The following is a 28,000-nucleotide window of genomic DNA, read 5'->3' on the forward strand; positions in this document are numbered from 1 at the left end:
GCGCCTGTGGTGTCCCCGGGCTGGAGCTGGTGCGCAGTGGGGCCTGGCGATTCTCGGGAGCACACGGATGCCATCCTGCCCGCGAGTGTCTGGTGGGCAGGAGGTGGTGGTGATCTTTGGTACAGAGCACTCTGGAAAATCAGGAGCCGCGTCCGGCCCATTGCGGGGGCTGAGCGGGGGGCGGAGGAAGGCAAGTTGGGGGCCCCGGGATTGTCCATACGGAGCCTGTGGCGGCTTGGGCTCAAGGAGCCAAGAAGTGGAAGAACGCGCCACGGAATGGAGAGGTAGCCCGAGGGCCGCGTGGCGGGTGAGGGGCAGGCAGTGCCACGAGGGCTCCCAAGCTTGGACTGCGTGCGGGGTGTCCGGAGCCCACTTGCTGGGATGGGAAGGTGGGTGTGGGAGCACGTTGAGGGGTCTCCCGGGGGTCACTGCGCCGGGGGCAGTGTCACAGGACCAAGTGACTATGGAGGCCCTGGCACGGAAGGCCAGGGAGTGGGGGGGGAGGAGGGGTCCAGGCCAAGTGGACTTCAGAGCAGAGAAAAGAGGAGGCTGGGCCCAGGGAGGACCAGAGAGCTGGCGGAGATCAGAGGGAGAGGTCGGGCTCCTGTGCGGAAAGCTCCAGGGGCTCGGGTAGACATGGACCCAAAAGGCACCCTTTGGAAGGGACCAAAGTTGCTGGTGATCTCTGTGTCTGTGTGGGTCCCGGGAGGTTGCGGTGCTGACGGTCTGGGGAGAGGGGGAGGGGCAGCCCTTCCAGAATCCTGGCTGGGGGAGGGGAGATGGGGCCAGCAGAGAGAGGAGGGGGTGTGGGTTGTGGCGGGCAAGAGGTGCTTGTTTAGGAAGAGGGAGACTGGGTCTAGAGCCAGAGCAGGAACGCCTGAAGGCACAGGGACCCAGCAGTTGTGTCCCGGGAGCCGTGTGTCTAAGGGGGCTTTGCATCCACCTCCCACTCCGTTTTCACTAAATACAAGAGGAGGACTGGCTCAGGGGAAGAGGGGGAGCCACCGGGCACCCCCGTCCCAGGCTGGGTGAAGGCGGGACAGGTGCCGTGACGCTGTAGGAACTTTTCTGGGTCTGTCAGTTTAGAAAGTTAAAGGAAAGGGAGGGCAATGCTTGTACCTCAAATTGAGGTTTCACCCTTCTTTACAATTTTGGAAATTACAGTTTTCTGTTTGTACACATTTTCCTGTAGAAAAGCAGACGTTTCCTTCAAATATGGCTTAAATATTTCACGGTATTTTAAAGAGGCTCCAGGCCACTCGTGATGCGCTATGCTCCTCTTGTAGTGACTCAGCGTTTGTGGAATTCAGATGAACCATAATAACTGAACGGGGCACCCTTTATGGACACCTCCCTTTGCCCCACGGAGTCAGTCTCCTTGCTGGCTTGCTTTGGTTCTGAGCCCTGAGCCTGAATGGGGGGCGGCTGGCCGTGCACGCGTCACAAGCCTGCGCTCAGCGCGGGAGTTCAGCTGCAGGAGCGCACGAGGCTCGACCGCCGGCTTCTGTGGTTCCACCCCGGGCCTGGGGAAGGAGGCAGGGCTCGGCACGTGCCCTTGGGCCAGCCCCCAGCCTTGGCTTCCCCCTCTGCGGACGGGTGTGATGCGATGTCACAGCGTTTTCGTCGGGAGCAAGAGAAGGACGGGAGAAGAGCTGTGAGGACCGCCCCCCTGTATGGGAGCTGCTGTAAAGTGGGGGTCTGTAGAGGCTAGAAATGCCTCAGGCACTAGCACAGCAGGCGGACGCGACGTTCCGCACCCTGCCTGTTGCACAAGAGCAGAGCCTGCCGCCAACCCCAGCGCATCCTTCGGAGTTCAGGTCCTCAGCCTTTTCATCCACTGGCGACAACGGATCGATTTGTTCATCGGCTGGCAAGTGTCCAGTGTGGGTGAGCGCTGGGCAGCAGTGCACGGCCACCTGGCCCTGCCCTCTGGGAGCCTCGCGAGCCCTCGGGCCGGTCACAGGACAGAACTAGCGCTGGGAAGTGCTCCAATATAAGGGGACCCAAGCGCCTTACTTTACACGGTGGGCCTCAGTAGCCCAGACAGGAGGCTGGGATCTGGTGCCGGTTAGGGACAGCTGGAAACTTCTGGACTCTGTCCTGTCCTGCTTGCCTCTTCGTCCACCCTTGTGCCAACCCCTGCTGCTTTGACCACGCTACTGTTACAGTCAGTATTATGATACTATTTCAAAAATTTCTTAGAAAATCTCAAACATCTATTCTTCCCTGTAAACTCTGCAATCAGCTTATCCAGTTTCCCTCCAAACATACCACAAACAAATAGACAAAACCGAACCAAGAAAGCAAACAACCGACAACCAAGAAGCAACCGACAAACCAGGAACATAAGCAAAGATCCACCCAGAAGCTGATCAAAACATCATAACGGCCCCAAAGGCAGCCCCTCTCCAGTAAGACGAGACACAGCCGCAAGAAGAGGCACAGCGTCTATTCTTCTAAACAACCTTTGAATTAAAGAAGAAATAAAAGCGGAAACTCCTAGAGGATTGGTAAGAAAGGAAAAGAATTCATGATAAAAACCTTTGGGGGGCTTCCCTGATGGGGCAGTGGTTAAGAATCCACCTGCCAATGCAGGGGACATGGGTTTGAGCCCTGGTCTGGGAAGATCCCACATGCCGCGGAGCAACTAAACCCGTGCACCGCAACTACTGAACCTGCGCACTAGAGCCCACGAGCCACAACTACTGAAGCCCACGCGCCTAGAGCCCGTGCTCTGCAACAAGAGAAGCCACCACAGTGAGAAGCCCGTGCACCGCAACGAAGAGTAGCCCCCGCTCCTCGCAACTAGAGAAAAGCCCGCGCAGCAACGAAGACCCAACGCAGCCAAAAGTAAATAAAGCAACAACAACAACAACAACAACAACAACGTATGGGGGCACATACCAAACCACAACGAGGGAAAACACAATAACACTGAATGCTTTTACTATTGAAAGAGTAAAGCCCAGAATAAACACAGCACTATGCAACTGAAGAAATCAGAAATATTACAACAACAACAAAGAGTGTGTCCATAGGGATAAAAGCTGAAACGAATAAACCACATGAAAGGAGAAAAGAGATAAAAGTTGATTCTTTGAAAAGACCAATAAAACAGATGAACTGTTGGCAAGTTAAAGAGAGACAAATAAAAATCTCCAATCTCAGGGACAGAAACAGATCTAACTATAGATATAAATAAGATCTAAGTACAGGTGTAAAAATGAAAAACGGCCACCAAACATAAGAGCGAGTTCCTGGCAGCGCCTTTGAACATGAGATGGGTGACTTCCAAATGTCCAAAACTGACCCCAGAAGAGATAGAAAAACTCAGAGACCGCGAGGGAAAAGCTGGGAGAGGAAATGAAAATGTATTACGTAAGCTGACAGGAGGGGCGGGGCATTTGCAGGTGAGTTCAATGTAACCTTTCAGGAAGGCTTAACTCCGAGGCTATTTAGATGATCCCAGGTAGTAGAAAGAGATGGGAAGCTCACCGATTCCTTTTATGAAGATAAAATACTCTTAACACACAAAACATCTGACAAGCATGGTGCCCTAAAGGCGCACAGACATTCCTGAACAAGTATCGGGAACGCGCTCCAGCCACAGCGCGCCCAGAAGGCCGAGCGGCTCCCCACTTCGCCTCTAGAACCTGGACTGAAGCTGGATTTGGGCCCTGGGGCTGAGCTCTCTGGAGAGGAGGGGAGGGTGTGCGAGGGACTGTGAGGTGCTGGTGGACGCCTCGAGCCCCTCTGAGCCATCGAGGCTGTGACCTGGCGCCGGTCCGAGGACAGCCTCGGGCGGTCTCTCCCAGTGGGCGGGCGCCAGGCCCCCCTCCGCGCCTCGCCTCCCGCTGGCTCAGGCCCCGCCAGCTGCCTGCAGGCCCCCCGGGGGCTGTGTTCGCGCGTGTCCTAACCTTGGGGCTCGGTTCTGCATTGTTGATCTATTGAATTCCCAGGGTAGCCCTGGAAACAGGGAGGGATTTGCTCTCAAACAAGAATCTTACTGTTTGCATAGCACAGCCTACCATTTAATTAGAAAAATATGTTTTTAATTAACTTTCTCTTGACAAACACATTGGCTTATGTGAAACGAGGGAAAAATCCAGTCCATGAGAGTGAAAGATGTTGTCTAATGCAAGCCTTGCTCTGGCTCACGCTGGCCGCCTGGCAGCCTGGCCTGGACGTGGTGCAGGCAGTGGGTGGCAGGCGGTGCGGCCACGTATCCTGAGCCCACAGCGGGCTGGAAACGCTGCAGCCTGGGTTGGCTGTGAGTGGAGAGTGCCCGGGGCCTCCGGTGACTGAGGTGTGTCTGAACCCCCTCCCGGGCGCCCACTGCAATGACCAACAGGTTACAAACATTGGGAAAGACTTCCCTCAGCTGGAGACCAGGGACTTTGAGGGTTCCCGAAAGATGGAGGGCACATGGAGGCAAGTGGCCTAAAAATAGGATAATTGCGAATTGCCAGAATTCTTAGAAGAATTGGACAAACGACGGATGGATTCTAGTACACAGTTTGCTCAACACTCGATCAACCAGAAGGACGAACAGGGGTGGAGAATACGTGAACAACTTCCGGCAGAGCCGTCTGCGCCCCGTGTGGAGACCCAACGTGGGCACCTCAGAGGCCGGGGCTGGAGGGGGCAGTGGGGGTGTGGAGGGGAGGCCTCCAGGGACCAGGGTCACGGTGGGGGAGGCACCAGGAAGGCCCCCACTCCCCTGGCAGGCAAGTGCCTGGGGGAGGAGCCGGAGGACAACCCCGCAGCTCTGCCCTGAGGCCGGGGCCGCCACCCTCCCCATTCCTGGAACAGAAGAGTTCTGGGGGGGCCTCAGTGCCGTCTCTGCCGTTGCTCCCCACGTCTCCCCTTGGGCTCTTCCTCTCTGCCTTTCCTTGGGGTGTGAAACATCTGGCCAGAGACGCGTGAAGCCCCTGATGGGTTCCTCTGCAGCCCCAGCTGGGAAGGAGACCGGACCCCCTTCTCAAAAGGAGGAAAAGAATCACTACGTGAGTCGCTCGCGGTCAGCTGTCAGGAGAGCAGTCGGTCCACGGAATCCGATCGGAGGGTCTCGAATCAAAAAGAGAACAGAGTTATTTCAGGAAAGGGGAATCGTGTCCGAAAACGGTAACTGATGTTCTCGAGACGGTGAGCCCAGCGGGGAGCCAGAGGGCGAACCATCTGCGGTGAAAACACCAGCGCCAGCCCGGGGCCGTGGGGCAGCAGGGAGAGAAGGCAGAGCGGCTAAGACCACGGAGACCCTAAGTCCTCCCAGACTTGGTGGGAGACGCGATGAGAAGGTGAAGTCTGAGGTCAGCGAGGGAGGCAGGCCCAGAGTGCAGGGTGGGCGGCTGAGAGTTGCGGGGTGGGGGGGAAGAGACGGTTTCGAAGTGGAAAGAACTCGTATAAACTGAAGGTAGGTTTGATCCTGCACGCGGAGCGGGCTCCCACGCGCAGGGCAAACATTTCAAAGATCAACGGGCCCTCCGGCTCCCACTCCGGCAGGAGCAGCTCCAACAACCTAAAACACCGTCACATTTCTTGACACCGTCTGACACTGAGGTCAGAGGGCAAACAAGGCGCCTGAAATCTAAGGAGAAACAGGCCCCGCTCAGAAGAGGTGGGACGTGAGCCTGACTCAGGGAACCATCTGTGCTCACGAAGAGCTCAGCTGACGTGCCTAACAGAACCCAACCGCGAAGGGCAGCGTTCTGAGGTGGCCCGTGACCTTTGGCCGGTGTTGTCCCACGAGTTCGTGAGGTTATTGGCGAAAGGATTTGCAGCTGTAATTAAGGCTCTGCCCATTGGCTTCGAGTTCACCCAAGGGGAGGGCACCCAGGTGGGCGGGCCTAGTCCATTACAGGGCCATAGGCCGGTGCGGGGGTGGGGGGGGGTGGGGGGGGCAAGCGGCGGGCAGCCTATGGGAAGGCGTCCAGAGGACAGCTGGGAAACGGGACCTAGTCCCACGGCTGCGAGGGGACGCTTCCCGGAGCCTCAAGAGGGTGGACCCAGCCTCCCAAGTGTGGGAGCCCGGAGGGAGCCCAGCCCCGCAGGCAGGCAGGCAGGCAGGCCAGCGGGACTTCTGGCCAAGGACAGGGGCTCACACGTGGAGTGAAGTCAGCCGTCCATGGCGACTCGCAGCTGGGCCGTCAGAGAGGGGGATGCCGGCGGGGACTGCTGGGAGCACAAAGCCCCCGTCTCGGCAGACGCGGGCAGGGGGTGGGGTGGGGTTCAGACTCAGGGACCAGCTCTTCAGGGACCCCACCTGGGCGCTGAGGAGAAAGAAAGGGGTGGGGCAGGGCTGGAGGAGGGGAGCCCTCAGAGCACAGCAGAGCCCGGCACAGGTGCAGAACCCCTGCTGCTGGGGGTGGCCGTGGGAGGTCCTTGAGCTCAGGTGACACACACATTCTCTTCACATTCAACACCGAATATTAGGGGAAAACACTTCAACTGTTGTGACACCCCCCTCCCCCAAGCAGTGACCAAGAGACCGGACAAGGATGACACCAGGATGCAGACACTGGAGGGAAGGGGCGAGCAGATGACCCCACAGTGAAAGGACAGAAAGGAAGTCGTGAGGAGTCGTTAAAGGGGCAGGTGTCTCGTCAGCGATGGAAGAAAAGCAGAGCATAAGTTATCACAAAACTTGTAAGTGGGGCAAATTCTCCTGCAAAAGGGAAAGACTCTAAGGAAGGATTGTAACCAAAGCCAGGCTGACGCGACGATGGCCGAAAACCTACAGGGCGAAGTGCAGAGGCCAGGGTCAGGAGATGGCGGGGGCACTGCCAGCGTTGGGCAGAGCAGAATTCAAGACAATGGCACGGAGCAGGGCACAGAGGCCTCCAGACCAGTAAGCAAACGTTAGAGAGCGTGTCAGAGAGATCTAGAAGTTACAGACCCTTAGAGATAAAAGGAGACATTGCCCCAAAAAACTGTCTTGGGAAAATTCCACACATGATTCTTAGCTTCGATAAATCCAGGAGACAGAATCAAGGTGGAATATTTGAATGATGTAAAGTCTGCTTTAATAGGTATATTTCAAAACGCGTGACCTGCGAACAGGAAGCACTGTTTTCAAATGTGCACGGAGCAAATACATGCGGACACACGTGTAGAATGAAACAGCCTGGCCCCGCCTCCCCCGCTTCCTCAGACCCACACTTCCCGGCATCTCCCAAGCCCCCAGCCAGGCACCTGGGCGCTGGGACTGAGCCCTCCGAGCCTCTCCCCAGCAGCTTCAGCCACTGGGGCCTTTGAAACAGAAATCCCCTCTCAGCTCACAAATGTTTTCCAGGCTGAGCTCCTTCTCTGCTCTCTGCCCATCGCCTGCAGGAGGCCCCTCCTCAGAGGCTCCTGGCCTAGCGGGCACCTGGGACCCAGGCCCCTGCCACCAGGCTCCAGGCCGAGCCCCGCACGGAGCGAGTCAGCGCAGGCTTGGCGTCCGCACCTGCCCTCTGAGGGGAGGCCTGCCTGCCGGCTGCCCCTGGGGCCCTACAGGCCTCGCCCGGCTCACTGCTATGCTGACATGCAAGGCCGTCTCTCCAGGTCCCTCCTCGCAGGCACTGGGAGGGGGTGGCCTGGACCCGAGCCCGTGTCCTCCTCAGCCCCTCTGCTCTGCTGTCTCCATCAGCCTCGTCTTTCCAGCATGGGGCCGGGGGACCCGATTCCCTGACACCTGGGGGTGGCCGCCTCTGGGGCCTGTACCCCCTGAGCCAGGTGCGCTGTTCTTGGAGCTCTGAGGTCCTCAAGCAGCCGCAGCGGCCCAGACCCGGCTGAGCCCTGGCCCTGGCCCTGTCCTGCCGAGGGATCTTAGCACAGCCCAGGGTTCCTTGGACTTGTGGGCCTGGGTGGGGTGCAGGGAGGGGGGTCCGGGCCAGCCCCCGTCCGCCCAGGCCTGGCCCCCACCCCAGGCCCAGATCCTCACCTGAAAACTTCACCCCGGTGGCCGCCTTCACACCCCAAAGGCCAGCACGTGGCATATTTACCCAAGTCCACCCTGTGCAACCTCCTTCCATGTCTGAGTGTCATAGAAGAAAACGCGGTCCCGTGGCCGCATAAATATGACCCCACGCACCTGGAGAGCTCCAAGGCTAGGCCAGCGCCGCCCTATGCCTGCCGCCAAAAGCACAGACCTGGGAGGCCGGGGGTCTGCCCCCGACTTGGCCCCTCGCCGACTGTGCCACCGGGGCCAGGTGACTCCCTGCTCAGGACTCAGTGTCTGCAAATCTGTGAAATAAGGGCTGGGACCACTGCAAAGAAGGCTCTGCCAGGGTGGCCCAGACGAGCTCTGTGGGGCCCGACGCCCAGGGGCCGCCTGCCCCAGCCCAGCACAGCCAGTGCCACTGCCTGCGGGGACCTGGAACCCGCCCTCCCCCAGAAGCCTTCCTCCCCACCCCGCCCCCTGCCCCGGGGTGTGAGGTGCGCCCACCTGGAGCCTCGCTCCTCCGCGCCTCGGGGACACCTCTTCCTGCAGGGTCCATGCAGCCTGCACGCCGGCCTGTGGGGAAAGCGGGGCAGCTCACCTGGCTCCCAGGGCCTGTGGGGCTGCCTCTTGGGGATGGCCCCTCCCATTGCACAGGCTGGGAAACTGAGGCTTGGTTTATTTAAGTGACCGGCACCTAGATGGTAGGGGCTGGAGAGGCCCCCCCTCTGAAAATTCCCTGCCCTTCCCGTCCTGCCTCAAAGTCAAGGTCCCCGGGGGCAGGTCTGGGGTGCCAGCTCCCTCTGCCTGGACTCCAGGCCCATCCCCACCCTTCCTTCTCTCCTGCTGGCTTTGCTCCTGGACATCCCTCCCTTGGACTCCGTGCCAGGCCCGGGCCTGCCTCCTGGGCAGACCCAGGAGTGGGGGAAGGGGGGCAGAAAGGAGGTGGGGTGACCAGCAGGGCAGGGGGCCTCCCTCTGAGGAGCTGACGTGGGCCGAGGACCCGGTGGGGGAAGAGGGCTCCTGGCGGTAGGCATAGCCAGTGCAGATGCCCAGAGGTGGGACTGCAGGAGGCCGGCGTGGCGGAGTAGCTGGGGGCCAGGTCGGGGCGGGCCTTGGAGGTCTCTGGACTTTACTGCCTTGTGACGGGGAGGCCACGGCTGAGAAAGACCCGCCAGCTGCCAGGTGCTGGGGCGCCTCGGGGTAGGGGGCATGCTGGTTCCGGGGTCTGGCCCCGTGGCCCGGGCCCGAGCAGCTCCCGGGACGGACCCTCGAGGTGCCAGGAGGGGGGCTCTGGGGGACCTTGTAGTGGTGGCCAGGGCAGGGTGGAGAAGGGCGGCCACCTTCCTCTGCCCCGGCCGGTGCCCTCTGCAGCTGCCCCGCGTGGCTCTGGGCTTGGGCGCGCTCACTCTCGGCCTCGCTCAGCCGGCAGCTCAGGCTCCCCTCCTGGCAGCGCCAGGCATCCTGGGGGAGAACCAAGGTCGGGGGCAGCTGGTGGGCGGGGGCGGGTGGAGGGCCAAGTACCCGGCTGGAGGGTGGGGTGGGGCAGCTCAAGGCTGCTTGGGCGGGACAGGGCGGTGGGCGGCTGGGCTGGCCTGCGGGTGCGGGGAGGGGGGCACCGAAGGCTGGAGTGGCGGCTGGGGTCCCGTGTCCAGCTGTGCGGGATGGACACAGAGGGGCAGCAGGGCCTGCAGGGGCACGGGAGCTGGCCCGTGGGTGGGGTCAGGGTGACCTGCAGGGACGGCCCCCCGCCGGGGTCTGGGCCTGTGTGGGGCTGGAGCCCGTCCCCGGGGCTGGCACTGGTCGGGCGGGGCGGGGGTGGGGTGGGAGTGGAAGGGGAACAGGTGTCCGTGGAGGACCCCGTCACTGTCAGTCTGTCTCTTCCCACCCTCGCCCCTTCGAGTCTGGCGAATCTGGCGGGGGCAGCTCATGGACTGCCCTGCGGGATCCCCGGGGCAGCAGGGTGGGGTCACTGGGGCACTCTAGGGGGCCCTGGCCAGCTCCTGGGTTGGTTCTTCAGAGGACGGAGGGCAGCCCTGGGCAGTGGGGCAGCTGGCTTTCGAGGGCTGCTGGTATTTATTGGCATCTATCCCTCAGGGTCCTGCCAGGGTCTCAGTGGATCCAGGACGGACAGACAGAAGGACAGCAGACCGAGCGAGCAGCCCCTCCCCGCCCACATTCCCGCTCCCGCCGGGCATCCCTCAGCTTCTGCGCCAAGTCCCTCAGGGCGTCCCTCACCGAGGCCACGGCCCCCTCTGTGCTGCAGTCTCCCGGGGCAGGCGAGGGCCATCGGAGCGGCGAGCGGGACCGGCCGGGGGTGCTGGCACTCTGCCGCCCAGGGGAACCCTGGGTGCCCTCTGAGCCTGCAGGACAGTGACGACTGAGAGAGCGTGGTGGGGATGCGGTGACAGACACGCAGGTGCCCCGTCCCCCTTTCTCTCTGCCATCCCCGGCCATGGGGAGCCTGGGGAGAGGCACAGGGCTCAGGCCCCCGCTTCTCTCCTGCTGGCTCTGCTCCCAGACATCCCTCCTTTGGATTCCTAACCCTAACCCTAACCCGAGGGTCATGGGCCCTGGGGGGCGGGGGTGATGCCCCAGGAGGGTGACACAGCTGGGACAGGAGCCTGCCTGAAGCCACAGACGACACTGACCTTTGGCGGGGGAGCCGGGCCGCTTGGGGGAGGCCACGGGGCTCTGTCCCCGGAGCCCCAGGCCCAGGCGGAGCGTGGACCACAGCCGGCCCAGCTGGGCCTCCGCCTCCCGCCTGGCGCCCTTGGCCTGGGCCACCTCCTGCTGCAGGCTGCCGAGCCGCTGGCAGGCCCCGTCCAGGCGAGCCTGGAGGCCATCGGCCGTGCCGCTGGCCTGCTGCAGCTCTCTGGTGACGCGGTGCAGCTCGGCCCGGAGGGCCCGCTCGGTGCCCCGGCTCTCACAGAGGCGCTCCTCCAGCTGCTTCTCCCGGGCCGCGGCCCTGGCTTCCGCCTCCACCAGCGTCTGCTGCAGCCTCAGGACCTGGGGGAGGGACTCGGGGCTCCAGACCCACCTGCTCTCTGAAGACTCCCCAGCCCGCTTGGCCTTAGCCCCTGCTCGGCATGTCACAGCTAGGGGGCCCTGGACCTGCTTCCCACCCCCTGTCTGACTATGGGGACACCGAGCCCAGGTGGGGAGGGACACCCCAGAACCATGGAGCAGGTCCTGGCAGGCAGCAGAGCCCACTGGCAGCCTCACAACCCTGGCCAGACGGGGCGATGGCCCCAGGCTGTGCCCTCCTTGGCCTGCGTGGGGCAAGCCCCAGGCAGACCCTGCTCGTGGCCTGACTCGTGCCCCCATCCCCTGGGATGGTCCCTCCATGGACTCGGGCAAGGTGCCCGTTGAATACTCATGAGTGAATGGGGGGTAAACGGAGACGCCACAGCCCCTCAGGAAGTGCCCAGGCTGGGGTGGAGACAGCCAGTCCCCCAGCTTGGGGCCCCGCGCCTGCCGGACGGGAAGCCCTGGGCGCTGCTGGGCTCCTACCTCCCTCTGTGAGCCCTCTCTGGCTGCCTGTGCCTCGGCCGCCAGCCTCTGCAGCTCCGGCGTCCCCTGCTGCGCACCCTGTGTGCCCCGGACCTGCATCCGGCGCAGCTCCTGGCTCTTCCTCTGGTTCTCGGCCTCCAGTGACATCACCTGGGTGTGTGGGGTCGACACTGATGGGGTCGCCTGGGCCTCTGTGCCAGGCCTCCCTGACCCCTGCCTCTGCTCACGTGGCCCGGGAGAGAGCCTCCCTCCCGGCCAGCAGACTGCACTCAGGGAGGCTAAGGCCACGTCCAGTTCCAGCCTGGGGTCTGTGCCGTGTCCCCCGCAAGACCAGGCCCTTGGAGCTGACTCTCTCTGCCACTCCACACCCTCTCCTGGTGTCTCGCCTCTGGAGCCAGGACACTCTGTGGAGCCCAGAGATGTGAAAAATGCGGGTGCAGAGGCCACTCGAGTGAGGAAGGGTGCCTGTGCCCGTCCCTACAGTAGACAGTTCACCAACCGATTTGTCTGCAGAAGTCTGGCAAAACTGGGCGTGCACACTTTGAAGGCAGTCTAGGGCCCTCCTGGGTGGGCTTGAGACCAAGGTGGTCAGTGTTAAGTGGACCTGACCTCGGACGCCAAGGCTAAAGGATGAAGCAGTACCCATCTGTTCACCCTGAGCCCTGAGGCGGCCGTGATGGGAAGAAGCCAGGCCACTCGGGGCCATGGGAGCTGCCCACCCCGTCCCCCCGACAGCCAGCATCACCACCGGGCGCCTGAGAAGACGTGCTGGGAGAGCCCCACCGTCGGTCCCTCTGTGGAGTGGGGTCCCCTCCGCGTGGCGCCCTGGCTCACTCCTGGCCCTCAGAGTCCGTGGGCGTCCGAATGGTTGTTTTAAGCCAGTAGGTTTGGGGCTTGTCCTTGTGCCCCACAGGCAGACCAAAGCCAGACCCCGTGAGTCCGAGCAGGGCCCTTCTGCTGTGGCTCCAAGTCTGGGGAGTGGGGGGACGCTCCTGGAGGGGTGTGGGCTCCAGGGCGGCCCCTCACCTGTCTGCGTAGCTCCTGCAGCTGCCGGCGGGCGTCTGCCCGTGCCTGCTGTGCCCCCCGCAGAAGGGCCCGCAGCGTGCCGGCCGCCTTCTGAGCCGCTGCCCGGGCCTCCTCCAGGACCAGCACCTTCTGCGCCGTCTCCTCCTTGGAACGCTGAAAGCTGCGCAGAGGGTCACAGCCTCGGGCCGGGGAGCTCCCTGGGGGCTCCGGCACCCCCCAGGTGACGGTCCTGGCCACCCGGCAGGCCGCCCGCCTCACTGCAGCCAGACCCTCCCCACACCCGATTCAAGTGTGCCGAAGCCCGGCCTCCGCTGTCCGGGGGCGCCTCTGTCTGGGTCCGACTGCCCAGCTGGCCGGGCCCCTCACCGTGTCTCAGCCCCTCCCCCCACTCCCCCCCCAGCCACGCTCCTAGAGACCCGGTGTCCAGCATCCGCCGGCACCTCTGCTGCTCCCTGGGGAGGGCCGCAGCTCCGGCCAGGCTGTCCTGCCTCTGGTAGGCATCCCGGAGCCACTGACCAGGTCCTTGGCCTCCCTCTGCCCCCAGCCCTGGCCACCTGGGGCCTGTCTTGCCTGCTGAACGGAACTTCCTGAGGGTGAGGACAGGCCTGGCGGCGTCCCAGCCTCCACCTCCCGGGCCAGCACCGTAGACCCTTTGGACGGGCAGCTGGCACCTGGGTCCGCTGGGTGTGTTCACTTCACCATCATCTGGCCCAGCTCAACAGGACCAGGGCTGCTCTGTGGGGCGGCCGCCCTACCTGGCCTTCTCCTGCTCGACTCTGCGGATGGTGGCCCGCAGCTCGGTGTTGGAATCCCGCAGCACGTCCTTCTCTCGGGCCTCGTCCTCCAGCAGCCGGCGGGCATCCAGGGCCTCCCTGTGCAGCCTCTCCCGGCTCTCCTCGCTGCCCTGCAGCTCCCGGCGCAGGGCGGCCAGGCCCTCCTGGGCCTCGTCCAGCTGTGCCCGCAGCCTCTCGGCCTGGGGAGGAGTGTGTGTCTCTAGGGGCCAGCTGGGGGCCACGGGCCAGGGTCAGCTGTGGCCTCTGGCAGCGCCAGTGCCCCCCCAACACCCCGGCCCCGGGTCGTCAAGTGCTCGAAGGAGAAGCAGGCAGCCTGGCTTTGCCCACACCGCTGAGGCTGCAGGACGGCTCACAGGGGCCCATCCCAGAGCCCTGGCAGGAGACACCCTGGCCCTTCCTGACCCTGGTGCTGCCCTGCGCTCCCTCCCTGGACGCTGGGGACGTTGGTCACCGGTCAGCAGGGCCTGTGTGGGACACAGCTCGGCCCACACGTCTGCACTGTCCCCACCTGTGTCCCTCGGGCCGGCTCCTCCCCTTCAATAAGGGTGTGGACCCCGGGCCACCGCCCACCCTGGTGTGGAGAGCAGCCTCAGCAGCCCAGGTTCCTGAGCCCTGCACGTCCACTGCCTCGGGCCTGGGCTCCCTCTCGGTGAGGGAGGGAGTGGGGAAGCCAGGTCTCTGGGCGACGGCGCCCTCAGCGTCCTCTGGCCGCAGCAGGGCCGCTCGGACTGGGCTGTCGCTGTCACAGGAGCATGGTTCAAGGTGCCCGCCACAGAATCGAGGGCCCCCTAACCCCCGAGGGTGAGGGCAGCCGAGGCCCCAGGGTGGGAAGGCTGTGGAGCCAGTGGGGACCTCAGGGCCCAGCAGCCCGGACCCTGGCCTCAGGCCACCCGCACCTCTGTGAGCTGACCCGAGGAGGGGGAGAGGCTGCAGGTGTGTCCTCGTCCCCTGCCAGACCTGCTCCGGGGCCCAGAGGGGGACTCCCACCGCGCTGGAGCCGGGACCTGTGTCATCTCCTGCTCCGGGGCCCTCCTCACCCCCTGGCTTCCAGGCAGGGCCTGCGGGCTCCGTGGTTTTGTGGGGCTGAGAGCCGAGCTGAAGCGTCCGTGGCGGTCAGGGTTCCTAAGCGCCCTGGGTTCCTAAGCTGCCTCAGGGCCCCCGGGGCTCACCCTCTGGTGAGAGGCGCTGGAGGGAGTGCAGACCCCGGGAAGGGGCAGCCCGGCCCGACGTGCGGGCTCTGGGGCTCGGCCGGGATCCCTGGTCTCCCCACCGACCACTGGCGCACTCTGGAGAAGGCGTGCCCCAGAGGAGGAGGTGGGGGAAGCCACAGAAACGGAGCCTTGTCCAGGCGCTGGTTTGCCAGAGCGAGCCCCACTTTGCTGGCTGTTTCAGCGGGACACTGTCCAGGCCCCCGGCCGGCCTGGCTCCCGCGTCCGCCGGCTGTTATTGTTGTTCTGTTTTTGGGAAGGGCCCCCCTCCGCTCCCCTCCCGCCCCCCACATGTGGGAGCCACAACTGCGCGGAGCATTTTCCGCCGAGCTCAGCAGAAATCCACCCGAAGGTCAAGGACCAGCAAAAGGGCCTATCCATCATAAAAGAAGCTGTTTTCATTTCCCAGGGCCGAGGAGATGAAAACAAGCAAAACAAACGCGGGGGAGGGAGCCCCCCGCCCCCCCTGCTCCCCGCCCCCCCGCCTCATGAGAACAACCACCCCTTTTACAGGAATTTTACAGCCAAATCTCTTAATGTGATTATAATAATTATTTCTTTACTAGAAATTGTATAAACAGACTCTTTTGAAATCTCCTGCAGGGAAGTGACCCGAGGGCTCTGCACGGGGGAGGGGCTGCTGAGGGGCCCTGGCCTGTGTGTGCGTGTTCACACGTGTGCATGCATGTGCAAGCACACACGTGTGTATGCACACAGCATGCATGAGTGTGTGCGTCTGCACACACCTATGTGCAGACGTGCGTGCCCACATGTCCGTTCACACGCGTGTGTGATGCTCATACGTGTGAGGACTCTCGGGGTCACGTGTGCTGCTTGTTGCACAGATGTGGTGCCCATATGTGTTTGCATGTGTGAGTGCTGTGTCCACGCATGAGTGCATGTGTGTGCACTGCCACTCTGTGTGTGCACGTGTGTGCATGGGGGTGTGGTCTCCATGTGCACAGGCGGTGTATGTATTGCGTGTGATACACGCACACACACACACGCACGCACACACGCACATGCACACACGCATGCACGCACGTGTGGACCTCAGGCACGGCTGTGAGAGGCCTGGATGTTCCTCCAGTTTAAAGGCTGTGAAAGTGTTATGGTTTCCATGGCGACTCTGGGCCAGCCTGGCGCCTGGGAGGGTCCTCTGGGCTCCCTCCCCCTGCCATTGTTCCCCTTGCCCCCCTCACCCGCCTCAGCCTCCACCCCGTCCCCATTCTGGGGCCCCTCTCCTTTCTGGGGGCGGCCGATCGGGGAACCTGAACTTCCCACGAGGCATTGCTTTCTCCCTTCACCCACCAGCACAAACGTGCCCCCCCCCGGCTCCTCCCCCTGCCGCCCCCAGTTTTAAAATCTCATTCTGCTTCCCCGTGTGGTCGCTGACCGGGCCTGACTTCGAAATCTGTTGAAAGGAGACCTTTCTCTTTGGGGGCCAAAGTAAACAGGCTGTCATGTTCAATCACGCTCTCGTCGTCTCCTGGCCCGGCTCGGGGGGCTGGGGGAGGGCCCGGCCCCTCTGCTCACTCTGCTGGCCGCTCCCCCGCCTGCCTGCCAGCCTTGGCGCCCGGCCCGGGGAGTGCATGAGGTCGCTGGGCCCCGGGGCCCCTCCCCCAGCCCCAATCCCTGTGCCCGCCTGCCCGCCCCCTCCCGCGTCCCCACGTCCTGTCAAATCCCCTTCAGAAACACCTCCCCAGCCTGCCTGCTGAGCTCCGCTCGCCCGGGCCCAGACTGGCCCCCACCCCGGGACACCTCACAAGGCTCCAGGGGCCCCGCACCAGCCTCTGGGCCCTGGCGGGGCCCGCGCGTGGCTGCCCCGGGACACCCCACTCGCTCTGCGTGTCTCCCCCCGTCCAGGGCGGCCTCGCCCCCCCAGGGCCTGGTCCGGCGGCATCCAGGCCTCACGCTGTGTGCGGGCTGCACCCGCTCAGCAGCGTCTCGCCCGGGGTCTCCCCACGGCTTGTTGGAAGGTGGGTCCCGGATGCGGGTCCCCTCCTACCCCTCAGGTCACACCTGCCTCGCAGGGGCCCCCCTTCCCACCCTGCCTCACCTCTCTCCTGGCGCTGCTCCGCTGGGCCGCCATCTCCCGGAGCCTCTCGCCCAGAGCCCTGGCCTCCCTCTGATGGGCCGAGACGGCGTCCTCGAAGTGGGCCTGCAGGGCCTTCAGGTCTGCGGTCGTGGCGCTGATGGTGGCCTGGGGGGAGCAGCAAGCCGGCCGCAGCGTCAAGTGTGCCTGGCGGGAGGCTCAGGCCCCCACGGGCAGCCCCACGCTGTGCTGGGCCAGGCGGGCAGCCCGCTCGGGCCACGTGAGGTGGGCCTGGGGCTCCGGATGACCACGGCCAGTGCCGCCAGTGCCGGTTCCTGAGGGTCCCAGTGGTGAGGGGGGCGGGGCAGAGGCCCCGGTGTCGGGGTTGGGGGGAGCTTCCTATGGGAAGGGCTGACCCTGCCCCCTGAACTTTCAAGCAGGCGGGTGGGATTGGGGGACGCTCCCAGGCTCTAAGTGTGAGAGTACCTGCGACACGCCTGGTAGGGGTCGGGGTCGTCCCTATTCGGACCCGCGGTTACGCCCCGAACTTGGATGTCCACGCGGGCGGGACCCGCGGCTACGCCCCGTACTTGGATGTCCACGCGGGCGGGACTCAGCTGGGCCTGACTCTGCTTTCCGGTGGCCGCAGCGCCAAGACGCTCCTCTAGTGCTAACCGAGGGCCACCTGGAGCAGGGGGGCCTCTGGGCCACAGGCTTGGCCATGGCGGTGCGAGAACCCCTCCTGTCCATGAATGAGGACACCACCTGCCTACCCTGAGCCCGAGACCCAGCCTAGCTTCCTGGCCAGGACATACCCCCGCCACCGCCCGGGGTGGTCTGGGTCCCCAGGGGCAGTTTCCTCCGCAGGGCGAGGGACAGAGCTGGCTCTGTGCTCCAGGGAGGCCTGGTGCCCTGCTGCCCCCGACGGGGTCTCTGGGAGACACCCTTCCCCCGCCCCTTCCCAATTCACAGGCCACTGTCTGAGGGATCTGGCAAGCTGGGGCTCTATCAGGCCAAGCTTCCTGCCCTCGGGGAAGGAAGCTCGCTGGTGCCGCCTCTGTTCCTGGCCCCTGCTGTCCATCTCCACTGAGAAGTGTCACCTTGGCGGCCAGGTCTGGCTGTGCCCCCAGGACAGCCCCAGCGAGGCTGCAGTGAGCGCTTGGTGTGGCCAGGGTGGGGTGCGGCTGTCCATCTCCACTGAGAAGTGTCACCTTGGACGGCCAGGTCTGGCTGTGCCCCCGGGACAGCCCCAGCAAGGCTGCAGTGAGTGCTTGGTGTGGCCAGGGTGGGGTGCGAGTGGAAGGACTGCCGGCCAGGTCTGGCTGTGCCCCCGGGACAGCCCCAGCGAGGCTGCAGTGAGCGCTTGGTGTGGCCAGGGTGGGGTGCGAGTGGAAGGACTGCCGGCCAGGTCTGGCTGTGCCCCCGGGACAGCCCCAGCGAGGCTGCAGTGAGCGCTTGGTGTGGCCAGGGTGGGGTGCGGCTGTCCATCTCCACTGAGAAGTGTCACCTTGGACGGCCAGGTCTGGCTGTGCCCCCGGGACAGCCCCAGCGAGGCTGCAGTGAGCGCTTGGTGTGGCCAGGGTGGGGTGCGAGTGGAAGGACTGCCGGCCAGGTCTGGCTGTGCCCCCGGGACAGCCCCAGCGAGGCTGCAGTGAGCGCTTGGTGTGGCCAGGGTGGGGTGCGAGTGGAAGGACTGCTTCCTCGGGATCAGGAACCGCAGGGCGAAGCCGGGAGCCCCTGCACCGACGGGGGCCTTGCTTGTAGGTCACCCACAACTGCTGTTCCGTGGCCGGCATTTCTCCCCACCCTCCCCTCTCAGTGGGTTTTAATTTCCGTTTTCCAAGTCAAGGTGGCAAAAGAACCCTTAATGAGCTCCCGGAAGAGCCCAGCTGGCGGGCAGGCCCCCCCCCCCCATCCAGTGGGAGGCTCAGAGCCAGCTCTAGGGAGGACTCCCAGAGAGGCCCCTCTGCGAGCCGGGGCCTCCGCTCCCGGGCCTTGGGGTCTTTCCTGGCCCGAGGGAGCAGCTAGGGGGTGGTCGGGGAAAGGAGGTCCCAGTTCCATGGGGCTCCCACACCCCTCGCGGCTGTGTCCATGGTAGGACAGAGCAGGGCGGGGGCTCCAGGGAGAGAGGCTCTTAGGCAACACCTTCCCGGGTGCCAGGAGCGGCCCGGGACTGCTCTGCTAGTGACCCGGGGGTCCAGGTCGCTGCATCAGGAGGGGGTGAAGAAGCAGCCAACCCCTAATTGCAACACTCCTTCCCTTGCCCAGCGCCCCTCCCGCCACGGCCCGCTAGGTCGGAGCAAACGGCCTGGGCTCCCCAGGCCTGCCATCTGGGTGTCCTGCCCTCGTCCAGGGCCCCTTGCGGTCTCTGAGCACGGCCCCGCTTGTGGGGTCAGAGGGTCGCCACCCAGCCCTGAAGCCTGCGTTCCACCCACTCACTTGTTCATGGACTCACTGAGCCATTAATGCAACACCAAGGGAGCATCTAACCCCGCACCCTTGGGGCTGGGGACACACCGGGGACCGGGGTGAAAAATGAAGGTGGGCAGGCTGGAAGAACGAAGGCGGGGGCAGAGGAGACATGGCGCTGGCCCAGCTGAGCCGACTGGGTGCGGCTGGAGTCCTGAGGGCAGGGTCCGGCTTTGCCCTCGACCACCCCCGCTACCTGTGGGGGGACTGCGTCCCCCAACCTCACCGTGAGCCATCCCCCCGGCCCCCTCCTCCCGTGGGCGGCAGGGCCCTGGCCTCTGCGTCACCCACCCGGGGCCTGGCGCCACTCCGTAAACAGGCCGAGGCTACCCTGCCGGCGACTGCAGCGGTGCCCAGCCCCGCCCGTGGGGTGGGGCACAGGGCCCCAGTGTGGCCACCCCTGCTCCCGGAGTCTTACTTGCTGTTGCCTGCCCTGTGCCCCCAGACGGGGGCTACTGAAGAGAAGCCAGGGGCCCCAGGTGACCCCAGCTGGCTGCCCACAGTGGCCTCCATGCACGTGGGGGCCTCTGCCCACTGGCCCAGGGTGGGCGGCTACCTGCTGGGGTCTCTTCTGGCCCCTCGGCGGATGCCTCCCTCCAGCTCTGCTGGGGATTCTCTATGGGGTCCTTCTGGTGAGCGCTTGCCTCAGTTACAACGCTGGCCTACCCGCTGGGTTTCTCCTTTGGGAGGGGCCTCTCCAGAAAGTCAGCCCCAAGAGGCCCTCGGAACCTCCTACAGCTATGCTGTGCCACAGGCAGCTGAGGTCAGACAGGGAAGGCCAGGGGCTGGGGGGCTGGCGGGCATAAGCCTGGTCTGCCCCCTCTGTTGCTGGTGCCAGGCCCTCCCCTCTCTGGCTTCTGCCCAGTGGCACAAGGGTGGCTGGCCTGCTGCCCCCCACCCCTGTCCCACCCCATCGCCTTTGCTTCCCGCAGAGACACTGTCCCCTCCCAGCAGGGGATCTGGAGATCCCTGGGGGAAACGGAGGCTCGGGTGGGTTGGGTGGAGGGGATGCATCCCTGGGACCAGGCAGGGAGGGGGCGCCTCTGGGGTCTGCCGCCCCCGCTGGGCTGTGCAGGCGGCCAAGCCAGGTGTCTCGCTCCGGCTGGGGTGCGGGCTCACCTCGGCTCGCTCCTGCCGGCCCCGGGCCTCGTGCTGCACCAGCTCCAGCTCCCACGCGGCCCTGGACAGCTCCTCCCTCAGCTGGCTGGTCTCCGCTTCTCTCAGAGACAGGGCCTGGGCGACAGGGGCAGGGTGCTCGTGAGAGGGCTGGGGGGCTCTGAGGAGAGGCTCAGCAGAATTCTGGGTGCCACGGCCCTGCCAGGACGCAGGCTCTGGGAGGAGGAGCCCCTCAGAGGCAGCTGCATCCTGAGGGGGTGGGTCCAGCCTGCCAGCCTGCGCTCAGGCAGCTCCCCTACCCCACCCAGGGTGCCTTTCCCCTCCCACCTGCTTCTGCCCAATACCTGCTCTCTCCCAGCGCAGGTCAGGGGGCTTCATGGGCCACCTCCTCCCTGGAGCCCTCCACCTGCTCCAGGCACAGAGCAGGAACTGCTAATCGTTCCTAACCTCCCCACGTGCTCCGCGTCGCTGAGGGTGAGGGGTGCGCGTGAGCCCCCGGAGATGCTGCGTTTCACGCACCAGCCCCGAGGTGGGAGGGACCCCTGCTCTGTCACCAGGCTGTGGGGTGGCAGGGATTTGGCAATGCCCGTCAGTCACAAATGCACATCCTCTCCCTGCCAGGCCCCCTGGGGAGGGCAGCCTGGAGACACGCATGACCTACGCTCGGGGTCTCCGATGAGTATTTACGATGTTATTTATAATGACAACAAGACTCCCACCGAAGGGAGGCCAACAGAACGAAGGGGGATCCCTGCACACGTCGGGGCGTCATGCAGCCGTGGAAAAGAACCAGCGAGCTCTGAACACAGTGTGGAAGCCCCCAGGTCTGTTGATCCTGAGAAGAGAAAGGTCCAGAACATTGTGTGTCCTCTTCATCCCTGTGCTACAGAGGCGGGCGTAGGAGCGTGTATTCCCACTTGCTGGCCTGTGCACGGCAGTCTCTGGGAGGAGGTTTGTAACAGAGTGTGTCTGCTTTTTGCCCTGGGTGCTGGGGGAGCCTCTAAACCCCCGGAATTTCACAGGTGAGGGTTGTCTGTTATTTGCGGACCCTGGGGCCACACCTGAGCTTGTGCTAACAAGGCGGTCGGAACCCTGGGGCAGTGAGCCACTGAGACCGGCCTGACCACCCAGCCTCTGGGAGGGGGCTGGACCCTGAGTTTAGTCCATCACACCCACACGAGGAAACACCGATAAAACCCTGGAGCTTACCGGCTGGTAAACACCCTAATGTGCCAGTGGGTGGCCGGCCCTGGCTCTGCGGAGAGAGAGCCCGTCCCCGTGTCTCTGCACTGGGCTCGTCCTGGCCTGTGTCCTTTACAATAGCACTAACGGCAAGTGCGGTGCTTCCTGGAGTTCTGTGAGCCACGCTGGCGAACAGCTGCATCCGGGGCTCTGCCCTCCCCGGACACTCGTACGATGCTGTTCCTCTAGCACAGCCTCCCGACCCTCCTTCAAGCCCCACCCTCGACACGCCGTCCTCACTTTCAGGAAGCAGCAGAGCGGAGTGGCCAAGGACGTGGTCCCCACTGCCCAGCAGGTGTACCGTGCCGCCCTGGGCAAGTTATTCAACGTCTGTGAGTCTCTGTTTCCCTCCTGTCAAAGGGGCCGATAAGAGCGTGAACCTCTCCGCGTTGTGAGAGTCCAACTAGAGATGCAGAGTCTGACAACAACCTTGGTTATTCCTGCTACTGTAACTCTTCTCCCACGATCTGTAGCTGTACCAACCCCTGAGCGTCCTGTCACAGTGCGACAGCCCACAGGAATGTGTTTACTTGTCCGTCCCCTTCACCCGACAGCGCGCGCTTCAGGGTGGCGCGGGATACCGGAACTGTCTGCACTCACAGGGTAGCTTTTACCTGCCCAGTGTCTGAATTCCAGCGGCCTGTGGGATGGGAGGCGGGTTGGGTGGGTGGCTGATGGATGGACACACTGATAGCCGGCTGGCTGGTGATCAGATGGATGGAGGGATCATCAGACACGTGGACAATCAGTGGATGTGGGTGGGCAGCTGGGTGTGTGGATGGAGGGAAGGGTCTTTAAGTGAATGGATGGATGACTGGCTGGGTGAGTGGCTGAAGAGACGGATGGTCAGGTGAGTGGAGGATAGTTGTGTGGATGGACAGTTGGGTGGATGTTTAAGCAAGTTGATGGATAGATTCATGGTCACGTGTGTGAATGGCCAATTGGGTATGTTAATAGACGGCTATGTACGTGGGTAGACAGCTGGGTGTGTGAATAAAGGATGGATATTCAAGTGAACGGATGGATGATGGACCAGGGGAGTGGAGGGACAGTGAATTGCATGGATGTGTAAATGGGCAGGTAATTTAATAGGCAGATGGATGAATGGTTGGATGGGTAGATGGATGGGTGGATTGGTGGATAGATGGGTGGATGGATAGATGGATGGATGGATGGACAGGTGGATGGATGAATGGCTATGTGGCTGGATGGACAGATGGTTGGATGGGTGCGTGGTTGGATGGATGGATGGATGGACGGATGGATGGATAGATGGATGGATGGATGGATGGGTGGATGGGTAGATGGATGGATGGATGGATGGACAGGTGGATGGGTGCATGGTTGGATGGGTGGATGGATGGAAGGACGGATGGATAGATGGATGGATGGATGGATGGATGGATGGATGGATGGGTGGATGGATGAATGGGTGGATGGGTGGATGGTAGGTGGGTGGATGTCTGTCCACCAGGACTGCTGTGGAAGATCAAAGCTGCAATGACAGTGGCGTGGAAAGGTTGCCCCGCACAGCCCTCTTGCTGGGTCGGAGAAGGCAAGTGATCAGACACGAGAGCTCCCACTGCCTCGTGGTCGGCCCATCACCTGCTGCATCTCGCGTTCCAGCTGAAGGAGACTCTCATCCCGCTCACGCTTCAGGCTCTGAATCTCCTCCTGCAGAGGCTCCCTCTTGGCTGCACTTTTTGCCACCAGCTCCTCCTCCTGTTCCAGCCTGCGTGCCGCCACTTCCTTCTCCTCTGTCAGAGACAGACTCGGGGTCTCCTGGGCCGAGGAAAAGGGGCAGGCCATGAAGACTCACAGGTCAGGACTCGTGAGACCAGCAGGCGCTTGTGTTCCTGAGTGAGACTGGGTTCGTGGGACGTCAGGGCAGGACAGGCGCCCAGGGACCATCCGGTCCAGCCAGCCTCACGCCGACACCTCACACGCAGTGACACGCACTGCGAAGGGCTCTCTGGGCCCCAGCGGCCACCACCCCCCACTCAAGTCACAGCTCAGAAACTTTTCCTGAGCCTCCACAGAGCACCAGGCACCCTGACATGCAAAGTGTGTAAGGACTTGTCACTCGAGGCCTTCTGGGACTGTGACCAGCGGGACGTCTCAGAGGGGGACAGAGCTCCGTCCAGCTATGGGTCCTCAGACTGCGGCCAGGTCAGCCGACGCCCGTGGGTGCCTCTTCCGTGAGGGACAGGGCCCTGGCTGCCCACGTGCACTGTCAAGGGTCCTCTGGCCCAGCCTCAGCGTGGCCTGGGCACCCCTGCCGCCCGGCTGGTCTCCTGGGCCCCTCCCCAAGTGCCTGCCGTCCCTGGGGACATGGTAGACTCCCGGGAAGCGGCTGGGCAGCTGGGGGCTGGTCCCAGGGAGGCAGACCTTCTCCCTCTGGAGCCGGGCTAGGTCCTCGAGGTGGGCCAGCGCCTGGCTCTCCAGGGCCAGCTGCGTGTCCTGCTCCTGCTGTATCACCTGCTGCAAGAGCCGCCCCACGTCCCCCTGCAGCTTCGTCTCCTGGACCTCCCAGGTGCACTTCAGCTGCTCCATTTGCACTGTGAAGGGACAGGCGCATCTGACACCCGCCGCGGGGCCCTCCCTCACCCCTACCTCATCCCCCGGAACACCCTGCGGCCCTGTGAGCCCCCGTGGAGTGGCAGCCCCCGGCTCTGAGGATACGGCCCAAGCCAGCAGGACAGAGCCCCCCAGGTGCCACTGCAGGCACGTGTCCTGATCCCAGCCTGCGCTGGGCAGCCTGCATGCTGCAGGGTGGGCTGAGCAGGGACGGGCGCACAGGGGGTGGGGCCGGGGGCTGCCACGCTGACCCTGTGGCCACAGCCCGTTCTGAGCCTCGGGCCAGCGCCGGCAGCAGTGCCCACCCATCACAGAGCAGAGTGGCACAAGTCACTCAGACACACGAGCTCTGGGCTGCGTTTGGGCCCCTTTGGGGGCTGGGGAGTGGGAGCAGAGCATCAGGGGACGAGCTCATCTAAAGGGTCCGTCTGGGGCTGGTCTGGGGACAGGAGCCGAGGGGGCCTGTCTGCAGAGCACCTTGCAGGGCCTGACGGGCCAGCCTTGCGCTCTGGGCCTCTCCCTCCAGCTGCTCCTGCCGTGACTGCAGCTGTGACGCCAGCTGTTGGGCCTCAAAGAGGCTGTTCTCCAGGGAGTCCCTCTCGGCCCTGCAGAGAGTCACCAAACAACAGGCGAGTCACTCACTGGCGTGACTGGCGGAGGATCCTGCCAACGAGGGACAGCGTGGAGCCCATTTGCTAGGACGGTGCCCGTCAAGGCTGGGATGGTAAATCAGAAGGCAAACAGCTCGTTCATCGTAAATCTAAGAACAAACTGGACCCTGCATAAACCATGTTCCAGGTGGACTAAAAAGCTAAAATGCAAAAACAATACAAATAGACAACAACTAAGCGACTCAGAACTGTAAAAATAGTAGAAAAAATCCAGAAGGGTGTTTTATAATCTTAAGCAAGACATAAAAGCCACAAGACAAAAATAAGGAGGCCAACAGATCTGAATACACTTAAAGAGAGGGAGACGGAACCTTCTGTGCAGAAAAGATTCCACAAACCAAGTCAAAAGACAAGGGACAGGGCTTCCCTGGTGGCGCCGTGGTTGGGAGTCCGCCTGCCGATGCAGGGGACACGGGTTCGTGCCCCGGTCCGGGAAGATCCCACATACTGCGGAGCGGCTGGGCCCGTGAGCCATGGCCGCTGAGCCTGCGCGTCCGGAGCCTGTGCTCCGCAACGGGAGAGGCCACAACAGTGAGAGGCCCGCGTATCGCAAAAAAACAAAACCCAAAAAACTAAAAACAGCACAGGGCTTCCCTGGTGGCGCAGTGGTTGAGAGTCCTCCTGCCGATGCAGGGGACATGGTTTCGTGCCCCGGTCCGGGAAGATCCCACATGCCGCGGAGCGGCTGGGCCCGTGAGCCATGGCCACTGAGCCTGCGTGTCCAGAGCCTGTGCTCCGCAGCGGGAGAGGCCACAACAGTGAGAGGCCCGCGTACCGCAAAAAACAAACAAACAAACAAAAAAAACAAGGGACAGACTTGGAGAAAATATTTGCACTAAATGTGCAAAGGGTGAACGTCCGTCACATACAAGGAGCTCCTGCCAATCAATGACAGAAGGCGTCTGATGCTACAGAACAATGAGAACAGTGACCGTTATTCACAAAGAAAACACAAATGGGGAATAAACGTAAGAAACTCACTGGTCCTCAAGGGGGTTCTAATCACAACTATGATGGTTAATCGATTACATGTCACATTAGCAAAAGCTTAAAATAACGATCATATCTAGTGTTGGCAGGGTGTGAGGGTGACTTTCTCTGGTTGGGGGGAGGGGGGCTGGGAAATTTCAGAACGTAAAGCGTGCATGTCTTTGGGCCACAGCAATCCCACTTCTAGGCGTCGGTTCTTCAGAAAATACACATGAACCAATGGCGCAGCGCAGCGACGTTCCCCGTAGCTCCACACGGGGCATCAATCACACTCAGCTTCGATGCCATGAAATGCTGGAATGTTTCAGAAACTACGGGGCATCTCGTTAGCTGCTAAGACAATGAGGACATTCTCTTAAAGAGTCACTCTGAGAAGCAGCCTTCAGAGCGGAACTCGTGCAGCACGATTCCCCCGCGTGAAGAAGCCGCCTCTGCGTCTGGGCACAGACGCAGCCCTTCAGAAAGTGCCTGGGGTGCACGAGGTGACTCACAGCGGCACCCGCTTCGGGGGCGGGTGATGACACGGACTGCGTCTCTGACAGCAAATCCATCAGTCACCAGCCAGCCAACGAGCGTGTGCTCGGTCCAGTGCTGGGTGACGTACGGTGAAAAAACCAACCAACTAACCAACGAGGACACACCACACTCAACACAGATGCCCACATGAAGACACAGACAGCCGACGCGCAGCCCCAAACGGCTCGGTGGGTCAGGGAGGGCCACGGGCCATGGGGGACCTTGCTCAGCCTGTCCCGGCCCCGCCGCAGTCTCCCTCGGGCCCCCTGCACACCTCTGCCGCCAGTGTCAGAGTGGGGTGTTGTCAGCACCTTCCGGGGTGCCCTGGTGTCTGCAGGGCCCAGGAACCTCACTCCTCTGATATCCCGTCCCCCCTCCAGTCCCCACCCTCTTAAGCACCTCACATGTTCCCCACTCTCCACGTCTGGACGGCTCTCCCCAGCCCTCTGTGCCCACCCGGGCCCCTCTGAGGGGAGTGACCTGTGCCAGTCCCGGACACTCTAAGGATGTGTCCAGTCTGTCCCTCCACCAGAGCCCGGGAGCATCTCACTTCCTGGAAGGAGGCCCGGCACCACCAGCAAGGGTGCGTGGGATACAAGTGGGGACCCCAGTCCATCCTGCTGGAGCCTGAGAACTAAAAGAGGTCCGCGGCACCGCAGCCTTGTCAGGGCCTGGGACGGGGGGCCGGAGGACCTTGAAACCTGGGCTCCTCGGTCATCAGGAGAAGCAAGCCATGTCCCGTGCCGCCCTGTCACCAGAAGCTCAGACTGGTCCCTGCGAAGTGCTGTTTAGTGGGTGTGGGACTCCGTCTGGGAGCTGCAGGGCCTCCATGCACAGAGGCCCCGGGCCCAGTGCTGAGGCTGGGGGAGGGTCCCCTGACCAGGGCCCATGCTCTGGGCGGCAAATGCTGGCGGGAGGAAAGAGGCCCCCTTCCCTGTCCTCTGAGCACTGGTGGGGCCTGGGACGGGGCCAGGAGTGGGGTCTTGGGACCCTCTGCTGCCAGCCACCAGGAGGAGACTTCATTGGGCTTCCTGCTCCAACTTGTGGCCATGCTTTCCTTGGGAGGAGAGGTCTTCTGTGAAGAAGTTCGAGGACCTGGGCCTCTAAGTTTCCTCATGGCCCCCAGTACTGGCATTTCGGGAGGAACTCTTTCTACAAAAGTACTTCGATGTTCCTGAGGAGGGCACAAGGTGCAGAAAGCCACCAGCTTATGGATGTCCTTACAGGCCACAGGCCAGCTCAGCTCACCAGGCAACAGCTGGCAGGGCACCCTGTTCTCGCCTGCAGTGTCTGTTCCAGGTGTCCTGGAAGTGGCCCCGATGGTCTTCAGGGTTCACCCCCACCCCCAGCCTCGTGGTTCCCTGGGGCTGCCACCACCCGGGCTCCAGGGGTAGTCCCGGGGCCCCAGCCTGCATGTCGGAGCCCTGCGACGCCCAGGATCTCCTCAAGGATGTCAAGCGGCTCAAGACGGCTGTGGGCAGTGGGGAGAAGGGCACTCTGTGTCTGCTGGAGGAGGAGCTGGGCGTGGCTGCTGGCCATCTGGCCAGCTCTCACCCCGAGCCTGCCCGGGAATGAATTCTCCTTAGAGTTGAGCCACGCTGATGGCGGAAAGGCAGGCTGTTGAGAGCACCAGGAGCGCCTGGATCCAGCCTTGCCTGAAGCCGTGTGTACCCTCAACTGCTCAGATCCATGAGCAGGACGTTCCACACCTTTTCTTCTGCTGGTCTGAGGTGGGCCAGTGCAACCATCTCTCTCAGGAAAACTGTTCTAGGAAGGCTCTCGCTGCATTCACCTCTTCTAGGTGCTCTCTGACCCCACGGGCACTGTGTTTGCCCCTCCCTTACAGCCTCTCTCCCATGTAGACATACCTGCCCTGCCTTACAGTTGCTGAGTGACTGCCCATCCCTGCCACACCACAGACTCCC

At 63.1% G+C, this 28,000-nt stretch overlaps 1 protein-coding gene across 1 annotated transcript in view; it reads right to left on the minus strand.

Annotated features, from left to right (window-relative positions):
- Positions 1-28,000, minus strand: part of CROCC2 (ciliary rootlet coiled-coil, rootletin family member 2) — a gene marked incomplete at both ends in the record, with an annotated part of 68,882 nt that overhangs the window by 7,389 nt on the left and 33,493 nt on the right. Inside the window, 12 exon segments of the mRNA XM_082658246.1 lie at positions 8,426-8,494; positions 8,909-9,382; positions 10,100-10,281; positions 10,570-10,927; positions 11,432-11,581; positions 12,458-12,617; positions 13,213-13,430; positions 16,519-16,662; positions 20,083-20,196; positions 22,927-23,103; positions 23,710-23,879; positions 24,376-24,503. Of these exon segments, the coding sequence (XP_082514372.1) occupies positions 8,426-8,494; positions 8,909-9,382; positions 10,100-10,281; positions 10,570-10,927; positions 11,432-11,581; positions 12,458-12,617; positions 13,213-13,430; positions 16,519-16,662; positions 20,083-20,196; positions 22,927-23,103; positions 23,710-23,879; positions 24,376-24,503 (2,344 nt within the window).

This window comes from Grampus griseus (genome assembly GCF_964374135.1).
Source record: "Grampus griseus genome assembly, chromosome: 7".
Lineage (NCBI taxonomy): Eukaryota > Metazoa > Chordata > Mammalia > Artiodactyla > Delphinidae > Grampus > Grampus griseus.